Source organism: Acanthochromis polyacanthus, chromosome 8, assembly GCF_021347895.1.
Source record: "Acanthochromis polyacanthus isolate Apoly-LR-REF ecotype Palm Island chromosome 8, KAUST_Apoly_ChrSc, whole genome shotgun sequence".
In the NCBI taxonomy this organism is placed as follows: domain Eukaryota; kingdom Metazoa; phylum Chordata; class Actinopteri; family Pomacentridae; genus Acanthochromis; species Acanthochromis polyacanthus.
This window is the reverse complement of record NC_067120.1, coordinates 3,966,802-3,991,532: the sequence shown is the minus strand read 5'-3', so window position 1 is coordinate 3,991,532 and position 24,731 is coordinate 3,966,802. Positions and strand designations below refer to the sequence as shown.

At 40.2% G+C, this 24,731-nt stretch overlaps 1 protein-coding gene across 1 annotated transcript; it reads left to right on the top strand.

The window, feature by feature from the left end:
* Nucleotides 1–11,033: 11,033 nt before the first annotated feature.
* LOC110955545 (guanine nucleotide-binding protein G(i) subunit alpha-1) lies at nt 11,034–24,216 on the top strand. Its single transcript, XM_051951505.1, has 9 exons — nt 11,034–11,535; nt 15,793–15,835; nt 17,948–18,089; nt 19,203–19,360; nt 19,494–19,622; nt 20,307–20,436; nt 20,523–20,676; nt 22,858–23,050; nt 23,141–24,216. The coding sequence occupies exons 1-8, from the start codon at nt 11,418–11,420 to the stop codon at nt 23,046–23,048; spliced, it is 1,065 nt and encodes a 354-aa protein (XP_051807465.1). The 5' UTR covers nt 11,034–11,417; the 3' UTR covers nt 23,049–23,050; nt 23,141–24,216.
* The last annotated feature ends 515 nt before the right edge of the window (nt 24,217–24,731 follow it).

The following is a 24,731-nucleotide window of genomic DNA, read 5'->3' as shown; positions in this document are numbered from 1 at the left end:
TAAAAACGTGTGTTTAAACTTTTGATTAATGTATGTCCAAATGAGAAATAAGATTTTGTTTTACTGCTCATTTGTACTCACAGATTGTAGTTCTGTGAGTGAATTTTATGATTTTTGTCATGTGATTCCAAATGAAATGTCAAAACATGAGCAGAGAGCTGTTGTCATGGTGTGTCCTCTGGCCGTTGGCTTGTGTCGTCTTGAATGTATGATTCAGAAGGTTCGTACAGTTGTTCTTCGTTCTTCGCTGGCCGCTGGCGATCGCTGCACACGGTAACATCATACAAAGGCTTCCCGGCATTAAATTAGCATCTGCATATGTGAGTGGGCTGCTTAAAGGTCTCAGTTTCATCAAAGGCTTCATAAACTGCCGTATATACATTCATGAAAGTGTTCAGAGTTGAAAGGAGGACAGAAAGAAGTGGATGCACCGCTGCAGGGCAAAGGATGTATATTTCTGCACAACACCATGAGTGATAAAAGCTGTCACCCATTGCACACATGCAGACACTCTCCTTTAACCCCTGCTCTCCTCAGATGCTTTTCTTCTTATTCCTTCTTATATTCCAGGACTTCTGCTTTCCTTCTCTCATAAGCTCTCATTTCATAACTCCTAAAAATTAGCTACATTTTTAGTGGTTCCACAGTAAGAGAAAAGCCTCATTCAAAAGTTGTTGTCCACCATTCATGCGAGGAGAAGAAAAAACAGCAAACAATGAAGCTTTCTTCTCTTCCCCATATGAAGAAAAGGCCGGAGGCTGCAGTGGAAATTAGGTCATCTGGTTGGAGCCCCAGCAGCCGTTTGAATGGAGAAGGGTCACACATAATACTGCTGACAAGACAGCCATGTTCTCAGATGTACTGGTACATTCACAAAGACGTGGGATTTATTTAAGAAAAGAAAAAGTGTAACAGAGGGAGAGAAAGTTCTAAGTCACACAGGAAGTTTTTCTTTGCTCATGATCTGTGGATAACAGAGCAGCATGTGCTAATAGCATAACGCTGATGATCCTCGGACATTTACTGTAAGTCTTCACTGAGCCTGGAGCGAGTCGTGACTTTATAATCTGATGTCTGATGATTCATTAAAGACTGGCCATAATTCATCACTGTGTCCAGGCCATTGGTGGAACCAGACATGATTTGGGTGGCTGTGCTACGATCATTACTCATGCTGGGGTGGCACAGCGTCTTGCTAATTTATTTCAACAGCAAATTGCTTTGGGACAAAGAAATCCTTTTTTCGGACGCTCTTTTTGTTATTTGCTTGTGCAGGAAGGAATGATGTGTAAAAGTGTATAAGAATACAAGCTTTTATATGTAATCTTCAAGTGATTAAAACCTGAAACAGTTGCTGAAGCTTTTGAATAGTTTTTAAATCCAGAATCATCACTGTTTTATCATTTGAATGAAAAAACATTGATTTAATTGCACACAAAAAAGACACAGCCTTGCTTGTACTTGACTTGCACTTGTTTGTCCACAAGCTAGAACAGTGACTATAATGAACCCTAACATATCTCAAACAAATTTGCTTTACATGTTTAAATTTTGATTTGCTGAATTAATTTCAAGCTATAAAAACATGCTCAAGACCAACTGTTCATGTCTTTATGAGATGTGAGTTTGCAGACTTAAGAGAAACACATTTTTGCTCGTTAGAAAAATCAAAAGCTGCAAAATAATGAGTTCATTCTTTTGAGTCGAGATACTACGTTTGGTTTTAATAGATGAGATCTTTGCTGAAAAATGATGCCACAGTTTTGTCCAGGCGTGATCGGCTGTGATGGATGAACACTTGATTGGGGGAAAAAAAGGCGCCCTGTCAAACATTTTTTCTTTTGCTTTGTTTCCACTAAACCCTGTCTTGCTCAACTTTGCTTCGTCCAGTGAATCCAACAGCACCTCATTTCTGGAAACTGGGAGATCATCCAAAAGTTTGGTGCATAAACACACCTCCATCTTTGACCTATTGAATGCACTAAAATGCTTGAGATGCAGGAAAAACTTGGATTCTTCCTTTGCCTCAGATGCATCTCTCCACTAAACTTCATTAAAATCCTCTTGATAGTTTTGCATAACCCTGCAGCAAACAAACTGTACTGACAACAACCTCCGTGGTCGAAGTAACAATGAATAAAAGTATAAAATAATGACTAAGACTCAGTACATACATTGTACACACACATGCACAGCATATACTGATGTACTCAAACATAACATACATTTAATGTAAAACTAAACTGAATTTCCCCCAAGAGCTTAAACCCAAAAAATTATAGTAGTGATGGAAATTTGTAGGTGCAGTCAAGATTATTAAACCTACTCTTATAACACAGAAAAATGCTCCTTGATTGAACTTAAATCAGCCAGGCAATAACTAAACAAACATGTATGCATGTCTGAATAGACACACACAGTCGTACTTGTGCATATTCTTACATTCACACATTGAAATGCGCCTGTATACTTCAGCATCGAACTAAACTTTCTGTACTGCAGGTGAACCGATAACAGCAAATATAACTAAATAATAAATTGTGTTAAAGGCCCCATTTAAGTTCTTATTTTTAAGCTATTGTTACTTTCATCTTTCTGAGGATGCACAGAATCAGCAGAAAACACAGAATCATTAATCTATAGCTCAGATCAGGGCCGGAGTGGGACTCATTTTCAGCCCTGGACTTTCATGCCTGAGACTGGCCCACTTTAGATCACAAACTGTTAGTATTAAAGTCGTGTAATTCTAGCCTTGTCTTGTAATTCAGTGTGTTTTTCTAAAATATTTCCAATTCAGTGCAAGTAAGGGTTGCTTCACAATGAGGATTTATTCCAACATGAGTGCACATCTCCAACATTATTCTTTACAACAATATCAGAATCTATATTCTGTTCAAATGAGTGTTCAAGGATATCCAAACCTTAAAATGAAATAAAAGAAGAAATAAAAATATTTAATTTAAAAAATAAAATAAAAGGTCTCTAATAACACGATCATCTCTTTTTTCTCTGCAAGGAAACCGTTCCATCACAACTTAAAGTTCACAGATATGAGAACATCCGTTAAAGGGCTAATCTCCAACACTATTCTTTACAACATCACAATGTCCTTTTTGCAATATCAAATATCAAGCAAATCAGTGTTCACACATATCTAATCCTCATGAATAAAGAAGAATTATTGCACTGTTGTCTGCAAGTTTGTTATTCACAGTATAACATAACTTGCTAATGAAATTTTAAAAATGCTTTGATTTTCATTTTATATTGACAATAACAAGAAATTAAAAATAAACCTAAAGCTTCCCTGTTGGCTCATTGGTGGAGTTTGTTCCTGAGCATCTGAACCTTAAATCCAGTCAGAGGACCATCTTCAGTCAGAGAACTTCAAGACCTTCCATCGGCTGGACCAGATGTGGCCTCAGCATACAGTATTTGTAAAACTGTATGTTTAAAGTCATTTCTGCGTGTTGACAAGTTGTTTTGATCATAAAGCAAAATACTATATCGTTCAGTTCCAGACATCTGTGGCTAAAAGTTTTGTGTCTTTATAGATACACTGTAATCAGACACACTTTTCCATGTGAAATATCATCAGACTCTTTAATAATAGACTCACAATCTCTACAATCCTTGTCCAAGTGCAGTATTTCTAGTGCAATCCATCTGTTTATTCGTGCTGTCAGTTCATTTTCTGTTAATCTTTCTTTCTTTCTTTCTTTCAAGTTTATTTGAAAAAGGACAGCGTGCAGTTACATTAAAAAGATGGCTGCACCAGATTTCGCATCATGCTCATTTCCATATGTAGTCCTTGGTCCATAAAAAACAAACATTCCTTATTTAAAACAATGCATATAAAACACATTACATTAACAAAGCAAAACAAAATCAGTATTAAAATATTTATAAATATGTGTGCAACGTTGTTGGTTTACAGTACAATTATCAAAATGCGAAAGTATAACGAGGAAGACTGTATTCAAACCAATTACAATATATTTAAAGTGCATTTAAATGACAAAAACAGAGTGCAAAAGTATATGTTTCTTGTTATTCTCATACAGTTTACATCTTGTACTTGTTTTATCTCATTTTAGTTTTTCTAGACATGTTACACACTTAAGACACTTCACACACTGAGACACTTCATACAAACACTTTTAGATGCTTTGCATTCTTTGTTATTTTTATTTTGCTACCAACCTTTGTGTAATTCTACACATTCCACTCACCTTTGTTTATTGTTTTTTTGCAAAATAATTTCCTCTGGGATGAACAAAATAGATCTTATCTGATTCTGTAAGCTGTAATGTGTAAATGATAAATTGAGGCATAATGTTGTTTAAATTGCACAGATTTTTTTTCCTAGGAAGCCTCAGGTTGCTCATAATGTTCTGTGAGAAGATAATTCATTAAAGGTGAACATTTTCAGAATGAACTTTTTGCTGTAAAACAAATGGGAACATTTAGAGTTGTCATTTTTTATAGGTTATTATCCTCTGACTTTGCTGGTATTGAGATCACATTGGCCTGTATGTGGCCCCTGAGCTAAAATGAGTTTGACATCTCTGCTCTAAAACCTCTTGAAAGGCCTCTTCTTCAGCCACCTGCTCTAATATCCACTGCTGATTGGTTGCTTCATGACTCTGCTGCCACCTGCAGGACTAATGTCTGTTTATCCAGCGGTCTGTTCTTCTTCTCAGGCCTACAGACTACTGATGTGCATAAACTGATCATCATGTGTAGCGTTGATGTTCTGAGTATAGGAAAATAAAAGAATACGTAAGATGTCAAAATGGAAGAGATCAAACCAAACAAAGTGATAGTCAGCAGGTTAAAAGAGACATAAGTGTTGGACCATTCACTGTGAGGAAGCTGATTTAATATCACAACACATAACAGTGATACGGTGCAGAGCTGTACTCTGTGATTTTTTCCCCCTGATATTCCACTTACATGCTTTTACAGCTGATGGAGCAGCTCCGTTCCCGTAGAGATAGAAGTCATTATGTGATCTCAGTGTGGGGCTTAATTGATGTGGTTGAGACAGAAGTCGTGTTTCTGTGAAAGGATGTTCTTTGGCGTCATGAATCATTTGTGAATATTCTCCCTGATCTTTCTCTAACTGTCCTGGTTTAATGTTTTTGGTGCATTCTCAGCTGTGATCAGTTTCTGATGTTGTCAGATTTTGTCACCAGAGTCTTTATACAGTCAGTTATCTGTCAGTTTTTCACCTGAGTCGGATTTAATATGCTTTATTGGCATGAATGTCTGAATGCTGCCAAAACATCCAGGATGAGGCATTTTTTGGGGGGTATTTTTTGCCCTTATTAGATAGGACAGTGAGAGAGAGAGGCAGGAAACATGCGTAGAAGAGTAGGGGAACGACATGCAGTAAATGGCCATGAGCTGGTTTTGAACCCATGACCACTGTGTCAGGTACTATAGCCCCTGTTCATGGGTCGCCCTCCCAGCCCACTGAGCAATCTGGGCACCAAAGAATGATGTAATCACCAAAAATGGAAAAATAAATTAAGTGAGAAATTCAAAATAATACAGTTATGGCATGGAAAATCCATCCATCCATTCATTCTCCATACACTGCTTAATCCTTATTATGGTCACGAGGTTCTGGAGTCTATCCCAGCTGACTTGGGGTGAAGGTAGGGACGCCTGGACAGGTCACCAGTCTGACGCGGGGATACATATACAGACATTCACACTTGCATTCACACCTACAGGGCAATTTCGAATAATCAATTAACCTCAGCATATTTTTGGACTGGAGGAAGCCGGAGTGCCCGGAGAAAACCCACACATGCACAGGGAGAACATGCAGAAGGATCCCAGGAAGGCCAGGATGCAAACCAGGGATCTTCTAGCTGCAAGGCGAAAGCGCTAACCACCAATCCACTGCGCAGAATAGAGAAAATTAATGAGATGATAAAGTATTCCATAGTCTAGAGGGAATATGTCATTATTGATCATGAGAGTTTGATTTTCATGAATATATATATATGGATATATACACACGTGGACAAAATTGTTGGTACCCCTCAGTTAAAGAAGGAAAAACCCACAATTCTCACTGAAATCACTTGAAACTCACAAAAGTAACAATAAATAAAAATTTATTGAAAATTAAATAATCAAAAACAGCCATTACTTTTGAATTGTTGATTAACATAATTATTTAAAAAACAAACTAATGAAACAGGCCTGGACAAAAATGATGGTACCTCTTTAAAAGATTGAAAACTATTTGACCAGAGTGACATGATTAACTCAGGTGTGTCATTTAATTGACATCACAGGTGTTTCCAAACTCATAATCAGTCAGTCTGCCTATTTAAAGGGAGACAAGTAGTCACCCTGCTGTTTGGTGAAAAGGTGTGTACCGCACTGAACATGGACAACAGAAAGCGAAGGAGAGAATTGTCCCAGGACATCCGAAAAAAAATTATAGACAAACATCTTAAAGGTAAAGGCTATAAGACCATCTCTAAACAGCTTGAAGTTCCTGTGACAACAGTGGCTCATATTATTCAGAAGTTCAAGACCCACGGGACAGTAGCCAACCTCCCTGGACGTGGCCGCAAGAGGAAAATTGATGACAAATTGAAGAGAAGGATCGTTCGAATTGTATCCAAAGAGCCCAGAGCAACCTCCAAAGAAATTAAAGGTGAACTCCAAGGCCAAGGTACATCAGTGTCGGATCGCACCATTCGTCGTTGTTTGAGCCAAAGTGGACTTCATGGGAGACGACCAAGGAGGACACCACTGCTGAAAAAAACTCATAAAAAAGCGAGACTGGAATTTGCAAAAATGCATGTTGACAAGCCACAAAGCTTCTGGGAGAATGTCCTTTGGACAGATGAGACCAAACTGGAGCTTTTTGGTAAGGCACATCAACTCTATGTTCATAGACTCAAAAACCAAGCATACGAAGAAAAGAACACTGTCCCTACGGTGAAACATGGAGGAGGCTCAGTAATGTTTTGGGGCTGCTTTGCTGCATCTGGCACAGGGTGTCTTGAAAGTGTGCAAGGTACGATGAAATCTGAAGACTATCAAGGCATTCTGGAGAGAAATGTGCTGCCTAGTGTCAGAAAGCTTGGTCTCAGTCGCAGGTCATGGGTCTTCCAACAGGACAACCATCCAAAACACACAGCCAAAAACACCCAAGAATGGCTGAGAGAAAAGCGTTGGACTATTCTAAAGTGGCCTTCTATGAGCCCAGATCTGAATCCCATTGAACATATGTGGAAGGAGCTGAAACATGCCATTTGGAGAAGACACCCATCAAACCTGAGACAACTGGAGCTGTTTGCTCATGAGGAGTGGGCCAAAATACCTGTTGACAGCTGCAGAACGCTCATTGACAAATACCGAAATCGTTCAATTGCAGTGATTGCCTCAAAAGGTTGTGCAACAAAATATTAAGTTATGGGTACCATCATTTTTGTCCAGCCCTATTTCATTAGTTTGTTTTTTTAAATAATTATGTTAATCAACAATTCAAAAGTGATGGCTGATTTTGATTATTTAATTTTCAATAAATTTTTATTTATTGTTACTTTTGTGAGTTTCAAGTGATTTCAGTGAGAATTGTGGGTTTTTCCTTCTTTAACTGAGGGGTACCAACAATTTTGTCCACGTGTGTACATGAATATAACTCACAGAATTAGGTTTAGATAATGTTTAACAACACAAAGTCGTGTTATGCACCCATATAACACATTAGCACACACACACACTAATGGGTCTCTGTGGAGAAAAGTGAAGACCAGAGTGCTGACGAGCTGCTCTGTCGTCTGCGTTTATCACAGCACTCGTGAGGCTCCATCACTTGAAGAAGTCAAAACGTTTCCTGGTGCTCGTGGGCGCTCTGACAATGGCGTTGCCACGGCAACAGCGTAACACATCCCTCCCCAGTAAGAGAAACACGCCCTCATTTGAATGCATGACTTGTGTGTTATATCATTTGCTGATGATTATTAGAAGGGTTCCGCGCTGCCCACCCCGTGTGCTGTACATGCAAAAGGGAAATCTTTCCATGTTCACTTAGAGCGGACTGGAAAAATTGTAGCGCTAGTTTGCATGATGTTGAGGCCATCTGCAAAGGAAATCGTATGTAAAGTGAGGAGATGAATTCTTACCACATCTCAACCCTATCCCATCCTGTGTACACATCAAACAATTGAGAATACGAAGGTTTACTTGAGGTCAGGCTGATTCTGATCACTACATGAGAACATGAAACATTACTGATTTCACATTTTCTCTGTATTTGCTTCATATTTCTCTGTACATAGGCAGAATGTTGGACTCATTCAAATAAATGGCCTTTTATAAAAGTTTGTGCATGACATTTTTGATTCTGTTTACACTAGATGTACAGATTTCAGGTGCTTCGGCCACAGAGCTCATTTGAATTCCTGGATGTGGTCACTGGCAAAGTTCAGCCACAGGGTGTAGGCCTCATTTGTGAGCCTCAGCTTTTCCTCTCAGTACCTGAAAGCAGCACAGCAGGCTTTCGTCATAAGAGCAACCACTCTTTGGAACCAGTGTTTGCCAAATCACTGCTAAATAATTCACTAAGAAAGGCATCACTTAATTCAGCATCATCTCGTGTGTGTTCGCTGTGATCCCCTTGTTTTTCATGTACATTATCTTTAAAGTCTATGGATTGAGGAACGCTTTCAAACTTCAGACCACTTTTTGTACAGAACATGTAAAGTAGGAGACACTCATATGCAGTGATGCTTTTAAGGTTTTGTCTTGATGTTTGTCTTCTTTATTTACGCCCTGTTCCTGAAGAAGTTACTGCATTCTTTGTAGATAAAATAGACCTTTTTCTCAGCACAAAAAAGGAAAGCTCAGGTGGACTTAATGATGGTTTAGATCCATTAAGAGTCCGGGTAAGCTATGACGGTAAATCAGCAGGGCAGAACTTCCCCTGAATGAGATGAAGCCATCATTAATAAACCTGTGCTTTGCCTAATGTGACGAGTGAAACTGTCAACTGTGAGAAATGTCTATGACAAATCATTTTAAAGATGACAATGCACTTTAGATGTTTCAGAAATGTTGTAAAAAAAAAAAGAAAGAAAAGAAAATCTAAAAGCATCATTTCTCCTTCATAAATATCTACATGTGTTCTATTATATAAACATATATTTCTAATAATCTACTCTGTGTAATGTTAGATTAATCAAATTCTTTCTGTACTAAAAGCATATCTGAGCTCATGAGAGAGGCTTGCTATGCAAATCGACTCTGCGTTATACCACTCTGCCTCTGTCTGTGTCTCTCACGTTGCATCATCCCACAAAACAAACACATCTTTTTGCCTGAATTATCACCCGATTGTCTGGACACCAAACATGTTGACAACACGACAGGAAAACGCCTGGGCCGCTACTTTTAAAAACCTGACACGACATTAAGAATGGGTCTATTTAACAGTAATGGATGAAATATTAGACAGGGAAAAAATAACAAAATTATGAGATAGAAGTTAGAGATTTAAACTTTACAAATAAAAATGAAATGATCAGTTAATGTACGGACTAATTAGATAAACAGTATGAGACAGTGAATCTAAATTTTGTGATGTTATGTCAAACCTTTGGCTCCAGAAACTAAAATTACAGATGCAAAGACAGTATTTAAACCTATTAAATCACAATTACAGTAGACAATGTAAGTTATGAGACAGTAATATGAGATAATTAGATAAGTCCATCTACTGAATTACATAACCCCTATAAGACAGTAAATTATTATCATGATGTATAAGGTCAAACTTTTGACTTTCTAAACTGAAATTTAAAGGTGATAATATATAGACTTTTTGATTATAATAGCAAATCAAAATACGTAAAAATAAAATTATTGCTTAATTAGCATTTTGACTTGCAAATTTTTTTTAAAGAAAACATGGCTTCCAGTGATTTATGATGTAACTTCTGATGCAATAATTCAAATATTTACTCATTAAAACAATCACATCCATATTTTGATTTACTGTGTGTTTATTTTCTGAACTACTAAGTCAAGTATGCAAAATTCAAGTCAATACACAATGGTGACGTGTTCATTGTTTTCACTTATTCTATCAAAATTATGAATCTGAATCTTGTCAAATAAGTTTTGACAGACAAAGAATTTGAACTGGTGTTGAGTTTAAAGTAAACAATGTAAAATAAAACATTTAAACAAGGATGAAAGATATTAAAAGCAAGTGTTGGAAGTCTAATGAGCAGCAAGCATTACAACTGTTGTCAAAGCTATTATAATATGATTTATTAAAACAAAGACAACGTGATTAAAGTGGGACAACTATGCAGATTGTACAGGAATCTCCAAATTATTTGCCTGGGAATCGGCAAAATCTTCCAAGTCAAACTTTTCATTGCTTCATAACAAGATCTTTGTATTTTTATTTCTTTATTTGATAGGGACAGTGCACATTAATGAATGTAAATATGTCGAATTATAGCAACAATTTGAGTTTACATCAGCACTCCCTAGGCAGGTAAAAAGAAAACATAACAGTGAAACACAGGACAATAGGTCACAACATAAGGACAAGAGATCACAAAAAAAACTGCAATAGGTCACAATAAAAGGACAATTATATATAGTATCACTACCAGTCAAAAGTTTGGACACACCTTTTCATTCAATGGTTTTTATTTAATTATTTTCTACATTGTAGATTAATATTGAAGACGTAAAAGAATACATATGGAATTATGTTATAAACAAAAAAGTGTTAATCTGCAGAATTAATCTGCAATGTGGAAAATAATACAAATAAACAAAAAGCATTGAATGACAAGGTAGGTCCAATTATTTTGACTGGTAGTGTGTCTATATATATCATCTCAAATGTTTGAGCTGTTTTTCTTTGTGTCTTTTCCAACTTTGCATACTTTTTCTTGCTGTGAATGTTTCCCACAGTGATCACCTCCTGAAAGAAGCTTACATATTTAAAAAGAAGCTTGTTGCTCTGCCACGCATGCGCAGTTCGCAGGTATGTGAGAAGAACAGGAAGGGAAGATTTTGAGACCCCGACCGCCGCAGATGCTGCCGCGTCTCTGTGCTCTCTGCGAACCACACCGCCCGCTCCACTGTTTGGCTAGCTGAAAACCGAGCAGAAGAGCCGCGTATCGCGAAAACCACGCTTTGTGGTTAATTAAAAATCGAGAAGTTTTGGCTGCGAGTCGTGGAGCTCGGCTAGAGAGCTACAGGGCGTGTTTGAATCTCAAGTGTTGGAGAGACAGCCTTCCTCCTCCCCCTCCTCCTCCGCCTCACTGGATGCTAGCTCGGTAGCCTTTGCATGTCGTTGCGCTCGTAGTTAAAGTTAGTCTGCGTTTCTTTTATTTACTCGGAGGCCAGGAGAGAAGAAGATGGGCTGTACTCTGAGCACGGACGACAAGGCGGCCCAGGAGCGGAGCAAGATGATCGACCGGAATCTGCGGGACGACGGAGAAAAGGCTGCCCGGGAGGTCAAGCTGCTGCTGCTCGGTGAGAGAAAGATGGATGGACGGAGGGTCCGCTTCTCGCTCTGTTTGCTGGAGAGCGACCATATTACTGTCCAGTCCTAGCTCTGAACTTAAAAACACACCGCTAAAATATGTTTAGGTGTTCGCTGAAGTCAAAGTTTTACCCACCTGCCGATGAAACAGTCAGGCGGCATAGGCGGAGGCATTACGGGGCTTTATTTGAATGGCACGGTGGAGGTGGTGGTGGTGGTGCCGTTAGCTCAAAAGTTTGAGCTCCTAGAGTTAATTTATTTTTCTCTACAACAGATTAAAATCAGCTCAGTCAAGAAGGACAATTTCGTTATCGGTACAGTAATTACTTTTGCTGCCACAGTGGCGTGGTAAGTCGCTAAGCTAATTTAACGGCGGAATTAGCTGCTTAGCTAGTTTAGCTTCTCGGTGCTAGCCTGGATTAATTAGCTAGCTCACCGCTTAAGCCCAAACAATGTCCCAGATATTCTCTATAACAGATTTGCCCGTCATATAGACCTCATTGTTGTCAGCAGTAATCCAGATTGCACTTGACAATTTGATTTTCTGTAGCTTGCTAGCTGTCTTCCTGTTTCGCAGCCATTCGTCACATAAAATAAACAGAAAGTTGTCGTACTTTAGGCCGGTTGAATCTCTGTGTGCAGTTTAGCAGTCTGCCAAACTGGATCAAGCTAAAATATGTTAATGAATGCCAGGTCTATGGAGTAAAAGTTGAGTGAATGTACGAATGTGTTGAGGGGTAAAGCCAGATATGCTGCTCAACAAGTCTGAATGTGTCTGAATGTTTCTGAACTGCAGTAGAAAAAACTGCAAGAACTGTTCGTGTTTGTGATTAATGTCACACAGCATTGTCAACCATCTAATTATAATGTAGTCTTTCATCTTGTGTATGATTAATTGTGATTCATGTTCTATTCAAAATTCGGTTAGCTTATGGGGTGTTTGAGGGAAAACGTTAGTATGATCATTTGAATATGGTGGCCAAGCAGGCAGATATGGTCAGAAAAGGTATTCCAAACTACAATCTGACTAATAAATTCAACATTTGAGTTTTGTGATGGTAAGTCCATAGACAAACTTCCACATTATGTCCAGATTGTCTTCCCATTATCAGTGTTCTTGGATTGTTTCATTTCGTGGTTGCCACACCTTTTCTCTGTTCTTCCCATTACTGGTAGCTCATGACCACTGTTGGCTGTCTTAGGATGGATAGATGGGTTGGAGGTTGCATAGCAACCTGTGCAGCCTGGCCGACAGCAGTAAGCATCTGTGGCAACTATACACACACACACAACAGAAACGGCTAGTGCATGCTAACTGGGTGTCTGCCTGAGCCATGCAGCTTGCAAGCTGATTTAAAAATGAAATCACATTCTGCGTATTTTAGTTAACTTGTGCTTAGGCTGGTCTGTGCCACCCCTTATTTCAGACATATGACTTTACACACACACTTAACATTATTCAGCTGCAGCAGTCAGCCTGTTTATGTGCGTGGGTCATTTGAGAAGAGATCTAATTTGAATTTTCATGGTTGTTTCCCCCCCCCCCGTCACGATTCCCACAAGCACCTGCATGAGATATGAGTTTTTTTTATGGATTTATTATCGGATGATGATCCCAGTCGATGTGTTCAAGCACGTAAATGTTTCTTGTCCACATTTGTGATGCTGATTTGTTATACTGTGTGTGTTTCTAACGTGGACAGGTTTGTGTTTACTGCAGTTTGCCACCATGTCAGGCTTACCTCTGGGGATGTTTGCAATAATGCAGTAATCAGCAAATTACATGCTCTCTTGTGATGACTGTTTTGAGTGGGAGGACTGCATCAAATGTGGATGGTTTCTATGTGTTGCACAAATACAAATAATTAGGACAGATTTTTGTTCTCGTGTAGCAGCATTTTTGTTGAACAGCAGCCAAAGAAGCAGCACAGCAGTTCTGTTTGCTGCAGCAGTATCTGCATTTTATACGACCTGGGAGGATTGTGTGCTCCTCTAGTCCAGTCATTGTGGTTCTGTCAAACGTCTTTGCTTGCTGGCAAACATGAAACATTTCACTGTTCTGGTTGTTGCCGTAATTGGTTTCTATTAAGCCCTTCAATTTCAGCAGCTCAGTGAGGCGCAACAGTGTGTTTGCAAATTAAATTTAAGGGATGTTTTCCGTAATATTTGCTCTGTGGTGTGTGGCTGTTTATCATATGGGACGGTGAACTGGTGAACAGTCCTACGCACTGGGGAGCTGAGAGTCCCTGCAGAGGTAAGGTAATTAAAATGTTGTGCGCTCAGCGTCTAACATGCCAGAATCTCAGAGGGAGCTGGAGAACTCTATGTGAGAGGGTAAACCAAGAAACCTCTGTGGCCAATTCATATGGATGTGAGATTTGCACCAATATATATCTGTAATATTTTCACATCTTTACCACATAACACACAACAACACATATGGCAGCTCTGAATCTAGCCAGCCCAATGCAGTGTGAGTTTCTAAACCCGGGAAGTTTAAGCTGTGTATAATCTCATTGACAAGAGGATCCAGTTGATTAATCCAATTGCACTGTGACCCAACTAAAGTGGGAGTTGGACACTTCTTCACAGCATCCTGTGATAATGTGGCTGTTGATGTGCTGCACGTTAAAGTTAACTAAATTCTGGAAAAAGTATATTTGGCAGAGATTAGTCTTTGTTTGGGTGCCATCATAACCCATGTACTTACATTTCTGTTTTGACTATGGACCTGCACAGACCTTTGACAACAATAAAAACTTAATTTTACAGTAAATTGCACACACCAATCAGCCACAACATTAAAACCGCTGACCAGTTGCAGTGAATAATATTGATTATCTCATTGCAGTGCCACCTGTCAATGTCAGTGGGATATATTAGGCAGCAAGTGAACAGTCAGTTCTTGAAGTTGACGTTTTTGAAGCAGTGAAATTTGGGAAGTGTAAGGATCTGAACCACTTTGGCAAGGACCAGGTTGTAATGGCTAGATGACTGTCAGATTATTCCCAGAACAGCAGGCCTTGTGCTGATGTTCCAGATGTGCTGTGTTTTGTACTTACCAAAAGTGGTCCAAGAAAGAAAAACCAGTGAACTGGTGACAGGGTCTTGGCATGAGATGCTAATCTGTGAGTGAGGGCTGGCCTGTGTGTTTCAGTCCCACTGAATAGTTACTGCAGCTCAACTTTAATGCTGCTATCATTGAAAACTGTTTGTGCACGTGGATCATTGCAGCTCATTTCTTATTGGGTTCCTTGGTGGCAGGCTGATCAGAGTGCCCATGTAGACTCCACCTGTAAAAGCACCTACCATGGCCAGGTAGACCATCGTGGGTGTCATCCTCGTGTGACACACATAGCATCATCATTTCCTTCATGTCATATGGACAGCTGTGTGTGTGTGTGTGTGTATGCCTTGTTTACATGGTAAGCAGATGTTTACCTGTGCACAAGATGGCAGCAGGTGCCACTATAAGAACAGACAATGCTAGCGAATGCCCATTTGATGCACTGGGAATTAATCTGCTATAAAACCTTGGGTCCTGGCATTCATGTGGATGCTACTTTGACATCTACCACCTCAGTAAGCACTGTTGCAGACCACCTACACCCTTTCATGGTGACAGTTGTTTTTTGTTTTTTTTTTATGGCCGAGGTCTCTTTCAGTAGAATAATTCTTCCTGACACATTGCAAAAATTGGTCAGGAATGGTGTGAAGAACACGACAAAGAGTTTAAGTTGCAGACTTGGTCCAGAAATCCCCCAGATCTCAGTCAGACTGAGCATCAGTGGGATGTGCTGGAACCACACATCCAATCCATGGAGGCCGCACTTTGAAACTCGGAGGACTTAAAGGATCTGCTGCTAATGTCGTGGTGTCCGATACCACAGCACACCTTCAGAGGTCCTGATGAGTCCATGTCTGGACGGCTCAGAGCTGTTTTGACTGCACAAAGGGGACCTACACAATATTTGGCAGGTGGTTTTAATGTCGTGGGTTATTAAATCTTGTGGTGTATATATTTAAGACTTATTTTCAGTATGAACACATCCGTTAACACAGAGCATGAATGAATGACAAAAGAGGCCGAGGTAACTGGCTGAAACATGGATAATCTTTGAATGCTTTGAAACCAACAAATGAAACTTCGTGCCAGCACAGATCCTTAAACTAATGTGGTATTATGTGCCCTTTAGTCTACCGTTATGCCAACTATAATTTTCTGTCCTGTCTGTTCTCTGTTTCAGGTGCTGGGGAGTCTGGGAAAAGTACAATTGTCAAACAGATGAAGTAAGTCTGAATGATCAGTAACACATTTACCAGCACGGCTGAATCGCTTCAACTATTATTTGTTTAATAAAACAATCAACAACATTGTTTCAATCGAATTTGCCTTACTCAGACTGCATCAATAGCATATGACACACTTTACGGTCATCGACGGTGATTACGAGTAACCAACAGGTGACACACTTAGTCATTGTGACTGGAATCCCTTTTCTCACTCATTCACGGCTCACTGAACAATAGATGTTCAGGAATTTACAGGCAGCAGTGAAATGAGACTTCAGACGCTTTTTTATAATTATCATCTTGCATCATCACTGGAAGGTTTTTTATGGGTGTGAATTTCTGTCATCATTTAAAGGCAAAGTGTTATATTGTTGGATTTCTAGTAGAAAAAATATAGAATGCAGTGAACAGGAAGTAGAAGGGACAAACACATTTTCCTTTATTGTACGTCACCAAAAGCTTTGATATTAGAACAATAAGTGAGGGGAGAGTTTTAATCTTGTTTGGGAGAATTGGACACAAATTGTTTATTAAGGAAGCTAAAATAACCACAATCAAGTTTCATAACAAATTAGTACAAACAAGTCCAAACAGATTTTTAAAGTGCGATAATTTGTACTCTTTAAATCAGAATCACCTTATTCATCCCCAAAGGGAAATTCAGTTTTCAGGGTTCTTATCTGTTTAATTTTGAATTGAATAGCCTGACTGCTGATGGCAAGAAAGATTTCCTAAATCTTTCGGTCTTGCAGTGCAGGGATAGGAGCCGTCCACTGATGTTTCGTTGTTCATTGAGGCAGATGTGAAGTGGATGATCCATGTTTGTCAGAATGGCCTCCATCTTGCTCAGTGGCCGTCTCTCCACCTCATCCTTCAATGTGTTCAATCCGATTCCAACCACAGAGCAGCTTTTTTAATCAGTTTGTTCAGACGCCTTGCATCCTTCTGTTTTATGCGGCCTCCCCAGCAGACTGCAGCATAAAACAGGACACTTGCTACCACAGACTGATAAAACATCTGCAGCATCTTACTGCAGATGTCTAGTGATCGAAGTCTTCTGAGGCAATAAAGTCGGCTCTGGCCCTTTTTGTAGATGAAGTCTACGTTTGTAGACCAGTCCAACTTATTATCAAGGTGGACACCTAAATATTTATATGATGTCACCATCTCGATGTCCACAAGTGTTCACTGGCTGAAGAGGGGGTTTGGACACATTTGTCTTTGTGATCACCCCTTCCTCCCCCCCAGAAGAATATATTCGGAGCCCTTCTCTTCGCCCCACTTCCGCTCATCCCGCTGTGTTTGGCTCATCTCGGCTCATCCATTCGTGTTTGTGAACACCTGATGTCACTCTTCACTTCGTTGCATAAACACAAGACAAGATGCTGAAGACCTCCGCTGTTTGGGTTGGGAATTCTTCAGGTTAACTGAACTGAAGAATCCCCCCCACCCCAATTCGGACGTTACGGGGCGGAACGAATATTCGGATATTCGTCTTTAATAGGGCCTGAATATTCGGAGGCCAGAAACCACTCTTCGGGCCAGCCCTACAGAAAACAATCACCTGGATGTGCACCTTCCTTCAGCTCAGTGGGGATTTATACAGTGTTGGTGGGCTGTAATGACTCTTGTTTTGCTGTTTTCAGTATACCGTATCACCGTACACAACCTGCTTTCACCCCAAACAGATCACAGGTTAGGTTAGCCACTAGCTGGTAAACAGTAGAGCATGTAGTAGCTGAAATATTTCCCTTGAGCAGCTAGTGAAGATCAAAAACAAGCTTGAAACATGAATAGTGGATGTTAACAGAACTCTGGATAAGTAATGTTTATCTGGCTACTGGATGTCTAAATCAGCACTTGTTTGCTAACACGCTTCCTGTATAGTTGTTGCAGATTTTAGTCTCTTACATGAATAAAACCCATGTAAAACAGGTGAATATCAAACAAATTATCCTTTCAGAATCAGACTAAATCACATTTTGCTTTGGAGAGTAAAGTTAGGACATCACAGTTTCCATAAACCTTCAACATTTAATTGATTTCAGGAGCAAATCTGTGGTGAAGCTACTGGTACATGGCTGGTAACGTCCTCTCTTTGTGCTCCAGGATCATCCATGAAGCGGGATACTCAGAGGAGGAGTGTAAGCAGTACAAGGCCGTGGTCTACAGCAACACCATCCAGTCCATTATCGCCATCATCAGAGCAATGGGACGCCTCAAGATCGACTTCGCTGATGCAGCCAGAGCAGTGAGTGAAAGAAAACTAAGCTGACATTCACTCGGTTCTGAGAACATTACGTGTTGTGCTTCTGTAAAGTGTACTGCTCAGTGCTTTAAGGGCAACAGCTACTCATTTGTCATTTGTCCTGACAGGCAGTTTTTCTTCACAGTTCTTCCTTTTACAGCACATCAGATAAAGCCGGTCTGGGTTTAATACGTTCAGAACACTTGCAGCTGAAGTTCATTATGATGAGAACTGTCAGTGAGTCCTTTAGCTCATGCAGTCGCCTTAGAAGTGCTTGTTAAGGACAGAAATGCTGCCAGGCAGTAAGAGTGAGTGTTTTTGTTTGTGTTTAACTAGAACTGTAGAGAATTTGTACTCATTCCTTTAATGTTTTACGCAAATGTAGTGTGTCATTGTCACATGCTACAAATAAATACCGTGCTGACTGGAGGGTTTGATTTAAAACAGACTCCTGTTTGGTTTTTTTCAATCTGTATTTTCCCCGCATTACAAAAGACTTAGTCAGAGTATCAACATGACTGCCCTGGCTCTGTGACCACTTTCAAACCCCAAAGCCTTTTTCTTTTCCTAATTTTAAGCTTTTACAGACATCAGGGTTTTCCTACTGACTTTCAGACACAGTTTTTATGCTAATTATTCAGATTTTTGCCCTTATTGTGAAAAGCACTGTATTCCTTCATCTACTGCTGGTTCCACTGCCTTCCTCTTTCATTCCTTCAACCACTTTTTTGAAAAGGTTGCCCTGAAATCTAATTTTATGCAAAGTGTAATGACTAAAAGGACTGGAACAGACACCCTAATTTGTCGTTTTTAATTTACCACCTCATTTGTTCCAAAACAAGGATTTTGGTACGTGTCCAGAAGTCTCTTAGTTTGATTTTATGAACAGCGACATCCTTTCATTTAGTACAGTCTGTTTTGATTAATACAGTTACAGCAAAATGTAATGTAATTTCCTACAGTAAATGGGCAACACAAGACTCTTTTGGCAAGTGCTCTTCATCTTCTTCATCCTCATAATCTTGATTAACTCACAGCTGAAAAATACACGCTCTTTTCAAGCTAAATTTAAAGGATAAGTTGTCAGTTATTTAAGTGTTTTTTTCCCCTCTGCAGGACGATGCGCGGCAGCTGTTCGTCCTGGCGGGTTCAGCAGAAGAGGGCTTCATGACCGGTGAACTGGCCGGAGTCATCCAGCGGCTGTGGAAGGATGGAGGAGTTCAGGCCTGCTTCAGCCGCTCCCGAGAGTACCAGCTCAACGACTCTGCAGCTTAGTGAGTGGGAGGCGCTGACAAACACACACAGGAACTGGCTTTGGACTTGGCAGATGAACTCCCATTGTTGAGTTTAGTTTGTTAAATCTGTTGCCAATCTTTCTTTCTTTTGTTGACCTTTCTCTTCCCAAAGTTACCTAAATGACCTGGACAGGATATCCCACGGGGCTTATGTACCCACCCAGCAGGATGTGTTGAGGACCAGAGTCAAAACTACTGGTATTGTGGAGACACACTTCACCTTCAAAGACCTGCACTTCAAGTGAGTCCATCCAGCAGTGACTTAACCCTGTTTACACGATGCCTAATGGTGCTGTTTTAGTCTGGTTTTAGCCTTTCACTGATTTAAATGCGCCTCGTTTTGGATGAAAATATCCTGGCTGGAAATGCGCTGGGCATCGGGATTGAGCTTCATTCGTGACAGTTGATCACTGATCTCATGGAGTCGATCATATCTGATGCTTGTTATCTATCATTTGACATAATTGTGACCCAAAGCGCTCTTCCACACAAAAGAATGGACCTTACATATTGTCCTCCTGTTGTGACCCATAGTTGTTTTTCCCAACTCAGTGCAGCCAGAATATTCTAAACTCGTGTGTGTTTACATTCTTGTTTCTGCTCGTTGTTTCCTGGTCAGCAGCCAGCGTGTCTTGTCATGTGTCTCGGCCGAGTCACAGCGCACATTTAGGGCTCCGTAATAACTTAATTGAAAACATTGAGCATTGTATTAGACCGAGCATCTTATGACATTAACAGCATTTACAAAAAGATGACAAAAATATGGCGTGATCAACATTCAGAAGTACCTCTTACATTTAGATATGTTTTGAAAAATTTCGCCTGCTCCTCCTAACTTCTGAAAATCCTGTCAGCTGGACAGATAAATCTAGGTGAAAATGTTTGTGTGGTGCTGTCATTTACCCATGTGTTTCTGTGATCTCAGAATGTTTGATGTCGGCGGACAGAGATCAGAGAGGAAGAAGTGGATCCATTGTTTTGAGGGAGTCACTGCCATCATCTTCTGTGTGGCTCTGAGTGACTATGACCTGGTGCTGGCCGAGGACGAGGAGATGGTAAGACCTGTCTGACCTAAACGTACTCTACTCGCTGCTCCTGCTTCTCCGGTCTGCTATCATTGAGCGTCTGTCTTCTCGTTCAGAACCGAATGCACGAGAGCATGAAGCTGTTCGACTCCATCTGCAACAACAAGTGGTTTACGGACACCTCCATCATCCTCTTCCTCAACAAGAAAGACCTGTTTGAGGAGAAGATCAAAAAGAGCCCTCTCACAATCTGTTACCCGGAATACGCAGGTGAGGGAGCCACATAAACAAGCTCTTGTATGCAGAGCAGGTGTTCTGGACATGCAAATGCTGTCGGTGCATATAAACCACTAAATCCGGGCATTTCAGTGGCGGCATAGAGCTGCTTTGTAAGGCTGTCTCCAGGTCTTTAACTGTTCACATACAGTCTTAACTCAAGGGTTCACAAATGTTCAAACAAGACAATTTTAAATTTTTTCCTCTTCAGATTGTACACACAAATGTTCATGTAGACTTCAGAACACGCTGCTCGCTTTCAGTCCTCCAGTTTTTAAAGCTTCAGCTGATCTTCCTTTTGCGGCCACTCAGAGGTGTGGCCGTCTCCCTACAGATGACACAAAGAGGTTGTTTTGTCCTCCTCTCTGCTCTGCTCTTCACTTGTGTGGGCTGCCTAATGTTCAAACAATAAGTGCTTGTCAGATTCATTGCTGATACTCATATTTCACAGATGTATTTGTATCATCACCGTCTCAGTGAATGACAAAATTCTGCACAAATAAGAAGAAACGAGACTTGTACTAGTTTGACATGTCAAAATCAGTGTGTGTGTGTAGATGTAGGTACAGCCATCGAATCCTCTGTGTGAGATCGTAATTTTAACCCCTTCAGCCAGACAAAAGCTTTGTGTCCACATTCCTTATTCTAGGCTGATTTGCTCTCAGTGTTTGCAGTGAGGTGGAACATGTCATGTCAAATGAAACCACACTTGAACTATGGCAGCGGCTTGTCTGTGCAGCGAGGTGCATGCAGCTTTGCGTCCACCTCCACACCCGTTACTTTAGCTTGAAATACTCATGAAGTTGTCTCTGCATGGTGTGATAACATCTAGATGTGATAAAATCTGTACAGTGCGACCATTTGCCTGGTTTGACGCCATTACAAGTAGCATGTGAACATTGTAGTGATTAAAACATGTTTCCATTAGGCAATCAGCTCGTTTTTTTCTGCAGAAGTCGTACAGTGTTTCTCCATCAAGGTGATATTGCCCAATTCCAGACAGTTTGAAAAGATGCTCTTCTGCCAGAATTTTATGATGATAAATTTCCTACCACAGTTTTTTTCCCCTCACATAAAGGATAATTTACAAAATATTATATGGCAATATTTGAAACCAAAACAAACAGAATGCAACACACATGGCTAGCTCTTTACGAAGAGTGCTTAAAGTGAAGTAATATTACTCTTAAAATAGCCCAGGGCTGATAGGGTTATAATAACAAAAGTAAAACGTATCAAATATTTCCCTTTACTATTTCAATGGTAACAAATCACACCACTGTCAGATGAAAGGGAGCAACACATTCAGTAATTAAACCCCTTTGTAAATACACATTCTGTATCATGCAAACAAAAACACACCAGTGTTTGTTCCCAACAATATATTTGAACTGACATTAGAATATATGCAGAGTAAGAGGAATAACTTCACATCAGTGCTTAGCTGCTGCTCTGTAAGGTTAAAAGTTTAAAGCTCCTTCTCCTCAGGCCACGCTCAGCATCACTGCATTACTGGGTGCACTCACATATTCCATGCGTTGCTCTTGTAACCACAGTACTGATGTCAAAGGTCTTGCAGATGTGCAGACAGCTGCTGACATCATGTGTTCCATATATCCACACTGTCGCCCAGCATCGTATCCCTATGCAACATTACATTTTTTACTGCCACATTGAATATATTTATTATAAGGTTGTTGCTGGAGGTACGGACCCGTACCCGTAGCCTGTGGCCTACGGATACGACACTTTCCATTTGCCAATCAGATACGCGAGATCTGGTCACGTGACTCCCGGTAGACGCTAGAGGTACGGACCCGTAGCATCGGTACTACAGGTACGGACCCTAAACCTAACCCTGACCTTTGCTTACCTTTCAACAGTTTGCAGTGGTTAGCAGCTTCTTGACTCGCGAGACTCGCATACGGGTCCGTATCTGTCTGGCAAATGGAAAGTGCCGTATCCGTAGTCCACAGGCTACGGGTACGGGTTCGTATCTGTAGACACTACCTTATTATAATAAAGTGACTGATGAATGTGCAGAGATGGGTATTTTTAGCGTTTGCTTGATGGGAAAAAGGTTTTATTGTTTTTCAGTTTGGTGACATAAAATGACCAGCAGTAAGTCTTGCTTGTTTTCTCTAACTCGATCTCCATGTCTCCTCCTGTTTTTAGGCTCCAACACCTATGAGGAGGCTGCAGCTTACATTCAGTGCCAGTTTGAGGACCTGAACAAAAGAAAGGACACCAAGGAGATCTACACCCACTTCACCTGTGCCACCGACACAAAGAACGTGCAGTTTGTGTTCGATGCCGTCACCGACGTCATCATCAAGAACAACCTGAAAGACTGCGGCCTTTTCTAAAGGTAACGTCTGCGGCTTTAATCACCAGCTGGAAACAGCACGTGCTCCGATTCCTCTTCTCTAATGGTGGCTTCTTCCCTCTTTCTGTTCAGGCAGCCTGATGGCCGGCTTACCAAGTGACTTCTTTCAGTTGGAGTCTGAACGGAGGAAACTTCACGGACTTTGCTGAGAATGTCACTTTTAACCTCTTATTAACTTATGTTCATCTCTAAAAGTTTTAAAGACGGTGTGTAGAGAAAACATTTTGTGTAAAATATTTGTACAACTGTCTATGGCCAGGGATTTTTTCACAGTTTTTAAAATGTGCTTGTTTTACCTTATTATCATTATTTTTAATTTTTATATATAAAAGGGGGGTCTTTTGCTTTTTTTTTGTCCATGAATGAACTCCTTTTGTCTTGTTTGTAGTTGCTTGTGCCTTGCATGCCTTAGTTGCAGTGTTTCCTTTTTGTTGACTTAGGTTTATGTAGATGCCGCCATTCAACTCTCCCCCCGAGTCCCCTGAGTTCATATTATCTTTTTTTCCTGGTTATTTCATCGTTGCATAATTTTTTGCTTCCTTGTACAAATCAAGCAAGACCAAGTGACTCTGTAGACCAATTCACTCTGACGCTGACATACTGTGAGAGGTGTGCGGAAACCTTTTCCAATGTGTGGTTTGCGTGCATGCGCCGAGCGAGAGGTTTGTTGTGATTGAGGCCGAATGCCTGTGTGAGTGGCTGTGTGTGCGTGGATGTGTGCACAATATAAATCAAAGGGACTTTATTCCTCTACTTGTCATCCTCTTTCAAAGTTTTATTTTCTAGGCGACCAAAAATGAAGCTCTTCTCTCAAGCGTTTGAGTGCACGTTGTTGGTGCGCTGCTACAAACATTCCTGATTGAACCATGAAGGAAAGAGAAGCTTTGAAAAGAGGATGCCAATGGTGGCCTTGTAGCAGACAGTAGGACCATAGTAGATCTGTGTTCAGTGCATAGACAGACAGACAGACAGCTGGCTGGGTACACGTGCACTGTGATTGATTAGGATCTGTGATGGTTTCAAGTTGCATATCCCCCTCTAGACCCCAGCCCCCTGTTTCCATTGGATGGGGACATTAGTGGACTAATCTCCATGATTTTGCTAATAAAAGAGCTGCTATGGTGAAACCATGGCAACTTATGCAACAAGCACTGTTTTTTGTGTTTTTTTTCTAAGAGGGAAACAATGCTGAACCTTCAAATGCCTCTGAGAAAAACAGAAGTAGAGCTAAGAGTTGAGTAACTTATCTGACATAAGGTTGATCTGCAACAGTTTAAATTTTTTTTAAGTGTCATCTGTTGAGGAAATGAAGCAAAATGTTTTCTGGCTCTAGCTTCCTTAAGGTGGTAGTCTACCCTAATTTATTAGACAACTTATTTTGTTATAATTTCTAAACAATGCGACCAATCAACACAAAACTTGGCACAAAGAAAGATAGATTTAGTAGAGGCATTTTACATTCAGCTAAAGTCTGCCACATTTTATAGTTTCCATGGTAGCAACAGATTTGGCGAGATACAAAAAAATCTCATGGAACAAATCTCTTCAGAAGGAAAATGGCTATCAGCACCAAATTTGGTGTGCTGACTCCTTATGTTGTTATGTATGTTTTAAGTAGATTTTTCCTATTTTTGTATACTTGAATGATAACCATGAAGACTCC

Bases quoted from the DNA above. Each gene is read 5' to 3' on its own strand.
- LOC110955545 (XM_051951505.1), top strand. From the start codon at position 11,418: ATGGGCTGTACTCTGAGCACGGACGACAAGGCGGCCCAGGAGCGGAGC. The intron at 18,090-19,202 runs GTGAGTGAAAGA...TCCCCTCTGCAG, and splicing joins TCGCTGATGCAGCCAGAGCA to GACGATGCGCGGCAGCTGTT. The intron at 19,361-19,493 runs GTGAGTGGGAGG...CTCTTCCCAAAG, and splicing joins CTCAACGACTCTGCAGCTTA to TTACCTAAATGACCTGGACA.